Source organism: Asparagus officinalis, chromosome 8 (genome assembly GCF_001876935.1).
Source record: "Asparagus officinalis chromosome 8, Aspof.V1, whole genome shotgun sequence".
In the NCBI taxonomy this organism is placed as follows: Eukaryota; Viridiplantae; Streptophyta; class Magnoliopsida; order Asparagales; family Asparagaceae; genus Asparagus; species Asparagus officinalis.
The window spans coordinates 24,809,429-24,813,759 of NC_033801.1; the positions used below are offsets into that span (position 1 = coordinate 24,809,429).

The window sequence follows — 4,331 nt, forward strand, 5'->3', positions numbered from 1 at the left end:
GGTTAGGGTCTGGGAGGAGATGAGGAGGGGGAGGAGGAGGGTCGGGCTGACCGTGGTGAGCTATACGGCGTTTATGAAGATTTTGTTTGATTGTGGGAGGGAGAAGGAGGCCGCGGGGGTTTATAGGGAGATGATTGATGCCGGGTTGAAGCCGAATTGTCATACTTATACGGTCTTGATGGAGTATCTCGCTGGTGCTGGTAAATTTCGCAAATATTTTACATGAAAGTGTTAATAATACATACTATTAAAAATCTACTCATGAGTTAAATACGATGTAGTTTTATTTAAGTCTTATATAATTACCATGGAATTGAAGATATAGAATCATTAAACTACTATTGAGCTTATGTTAAAGCTGAATAGGTACCATAGATTTTTCAGAGTGGTATTCTGCAAAACTGCCTTATATTTCAAGGTAATCTTGGGAAATCTACCCATGTTTCTCATGTCACGATTACTGTGTTCCTTCATTTAGCTAGTGCCATATTAGATTGAGTAAATGATTAGGAATAAAACTACATACTAACTGGAGATGTTTGTGAATCAACAATTTTGAATTTTGTTGTACGGTTGGGGTACATTGATGAGGGCAGGACATGACATAACACACTGATACCCTTCAAATTCTAAAAAAATGTGTATGAAAAACGAAAGCGTTGCAAGAAGTGTTATGTCAAATATGGTTTCTGGCATGGCAGGGGTTCATAATAGAAGTGTCCATATCCCTAGGTTCTGGTTCATTTTAATTCATATTTTTAAGAGGAAAAAACACACTCGTTTTTTTACCTTGTAAGTTGTAATGCAACTAGTATAATGAGTAGAGGCAATGTGGGGTGATAGGATAACAATTTACAACTTTGGATAACAAGATTTACATTCTGAATTACTTAGAATTTTTTTTATCAGAATCTATTTGTATTTATTTCTGTCTATGATTTTAAAAAGTAGTATGGGTGCCTACCTAGGTCTTAGGAGCGCTTAGGGTAGCATAGGCTGCTTATAAAGACTGCACTGCTTAGATCGTGATTGTGATTTCCTTCACTGTCGCCTCCATGTCCTTCAACCTCCTATGCCCTCTTCATCCGACTCCGAACACCTTTACCGACTCCAAGCTTCAACAAGACATCCTCTACCTCTAGTTATAAAAGGAAAATTTGCTTAAGGCCTACCTAGGTGTAGGCACCTAGGGCTAGGCGTCCACTTTCTATAACATTGATTTTCATGTTCAAGCATGATTTTGAAGCTCATTTAAATTTAACTTTCCTCTTAAGTTAATATCTGTGACTAGTGTCATATTCGACTTGTATAAACAATTGTAAGATGATTGGATGTAGATCGGATGTTTACACTTTGATAATTTCTGCATTTTCTTGCCTTGTTGTACCACTGTGATTGAGATATTACATGACTATATCAATGTCGGGTGATGTGATAATGATATAATGTTTTATGAGTCAATTTGACCCATTTATTTGCAATGATATGTCAAACGTCAGTGAATAGTAGACTCTTTACATTATCATTCATATCATTGCTTTGAAACCTCTGATGCATCTATGAGAATAATTCATTGTTATTATTGGGTTCATTGATGTCATGCAACTAGCTAATAAGTTACCTGATCTCTAATGGTATATAGCACTGTGACAAAAGGTCTTAATGGCAATGGTTCAAACGTTGCTAATAAGCCTATTAGCAACAACATAGACTGTTTCTAATACATCAGTGATGGGTAAGATTGTTGTAATTAGTCCATAAGTAAGGGTCAGTTTGGTATTGCTGGAGCTTATAATAAGTTGTTTATAAAAGCAGCTTATAGAAGTAACTTATACAAGTTGCTGAAAAGAGCTGTTTGGTAATCAAATATCAAAAATTATTTAAAACAACTAAGGTGTTTTGTAGAACTAGGCTTAACGATCATCTTTAAAAGAGAAAACATATATATGGTATATAAACTAAAGAATTAGAAGCTACTTTTAAAAGCATCTTCAGATTACTTCTAAAAGCACCCCCTTGAAACAAAAGTAATTTCAATAAGCATGCCAAAATATTTTCCCCCAAACAACATTATTAGTTGCTTCTTGAAAAGATAAGTAGAAGTATCCTAAAAAAATCAATACCAAACTAGCCTTAATAAGGTAGTTGCAATTAGCTTATTGCAATTGTGTACAATCGTTGCCATTAGAGTTTTTATAAAAAAGATTAAAAATTCTATGTTAGCAAATCCCAACCATTGTTAGAGTGTATTAACAGCGGAAAACAATCATTGCTATAAGGTTTATTATTTTACTTTTATGAGCACGTCAACCAATGCTAACTGTGCTGAAGATTTTTAAAAAATATTTTCACAGAAATATTATTGTATATTCTTGCAATCATTTGGAGCATTGATTTTCAATTGTTTTTGCATTAGTTATTTCTTCTATTTCAATAGGACCAATCATTCAAATGAAATAAATAATAACCACTTCAAATAAAAAATTTAATGTAATCAATTCAACAAATAACCAAGTGTTTGATACATGGTTTTTTACAAATCCAACATCGTGACAATCAATTACAAAACTTGTACTTTTGACCATTTACTAGGTTTATGGCTCTTGCACACCCTATAGTTCTAAAATTAAAATGCAAATCTAACAACATGAAACCCACTCAAAAGGCCTACAGTAAGGAAATTAACCATGATTAAGTAGACTTTGAACAATAAAGATCAAAGTGAATTCGTAACTTATCAACATTATAGGTCTTTCACTCTTTCCCTCATCAAGTCTCATATATGGCTTCTTCTCCTTCCCACTCTATTGCCCTAAACTAATGTCCATGGTATCATCTCACTACCTCATCTATATCATGCACGTGTCTGCTGACACTCTATTCACAAATAGTTACAGATTTAAATAGCTAAGAACTTGTTGTGTATGCTGACACTGTGCATATCGCACGTGTCCGCCGTCTTCCTCTTTTCCTCTACCTCTGACCGCAACCCTACCCTCGGTTGCATCGTCCTTCGTCTGCTCGGCCGTCAGCTCTGCGTCCGTCCATCCTCAGTCACATGAGGGTACCACCGTTTGAGATCACTTGTCTCTCTCTCGTCTCTACACCTTCTAACACCGCCGCCTCTCCTCCGCCTCTTTCACCTTCGAGCAAGCGCTAGCGCCTACCATTACCTCCGCCACAGCCGTACACAACCTCGCCGTCATTCCTCAGTACATTGAAGACCCCACCAAGACGTCGCCCTGTTCGCCCAGCTATCGTCGTTGTTCCTCTCGTCGCGTGATTTCCCCGCTCCTCCGTGTTGCCTTCGTCGTTCGAAGGAATCCGGCCGCCTGCTTCGTCTTCAGACTGAAGAAACATAGAAAAGGGGCATTTTGGATCTGAGTTGGATCTGACCTGTTGTTCAGACCCAAACCAGGTTTAAGTGAACTTGATTTCCAGCTCAGATCCAACCCGTACTATTCAGATCCGTTAAAGTCTGGTTCGAGTCCAATTCGAATCCGATTCGAACCCCGATTCCGCAGCCCTTTGGTGCATGATCGATCCTGAAGCCGAAGACGCCCAGTTCGTGTATGATCTAGAGATAGACGTGGTTGATTTACAGCTCTCAGTGGTTCGATTATCAGCCGTTCGAGATCGTAGCCGGATACATTGAGCGCGTGACTCCTCAGATTGCCGAGAGCGTGGAGAGTTGTTTGGGGATCAGCTCGTGACACCGACGCTTCTACCCAGACACGCCGCTTCATCCTAGTTACGTAGCTCTCGGAGAACTCCCACCACTCAGATTTGATGTCGTCACACCACCTCCAGAGGTCCCTCACGTCGAACCAGTTCAGCCTGACAAAGACAGTATATTAAAGTTGATAAATTTCTGCAACTAACTCGACGGAGTCGAGTTTTCTCCCACCCGGGGAGAATGATGAGGACAATAATGGTAATTTTCATATTTGTTATTTGACTTTCTTTTATTTTAGTTTTGAATAAGGAAGATTTGACAAGTTTGATCAGATCTTAATTTAGTTCTAATTGTGAGAAATTTGAGGGATTTTTGTTTTTCTATTTTGGTAGGATTTTAATTTTTGAATTTTGAATTTTAAATTTTGAATTTTGTGTCAAGTTTAATAGTTAATCAGTTTTTAGTATCTGAGTGATTTGAGGAATCTGATTGATTTTGAGAGATTTTGTAATTGTTTTATAAAAGCACTGTTGTAATCAGAATGAAAAAATAATGAAGAGTTGAATGAAATTTTTTGTTAGCTAATTTTTGGTGTGAAGCCGAATGTTGGTGTAAAGCCTCAGGTGTGAAACCCTAGGCCGAATCTCCCTCCTTT

General features: G+C 37.7%; 1 protein-coding gene across 3 annotated transcripts in view; it reads left to right on the forward strand.

Annotated features, from left to right (window-relative positions):
* The window catches only part of LOC109819656 (pentatricopeptide repeat-containing protein At2g01390), a 23,119-nt gene continuing 18,822 nt past the window's right edge, over positions 35 to 4,331 (forward strand). For 2 of the 3 annotated variants that reach the window (XR_002241579.1, XM_020385460.1), the window contains exon 1: positions 35 to 200. Coding sequence is in view for 1 of the 3 variants with exons in the window: in XM_020385460.1 (XP_020241049.1) it covers positions 74 to 200 (127 nt within the window). In the remaining 2 variants the exon portion in view is untranslated. The remainder of the gene's footprint in view (positions 201 to 4,331) is intronic. The other variant, XM_020385461.1, reaches the window with a different exon arrangement.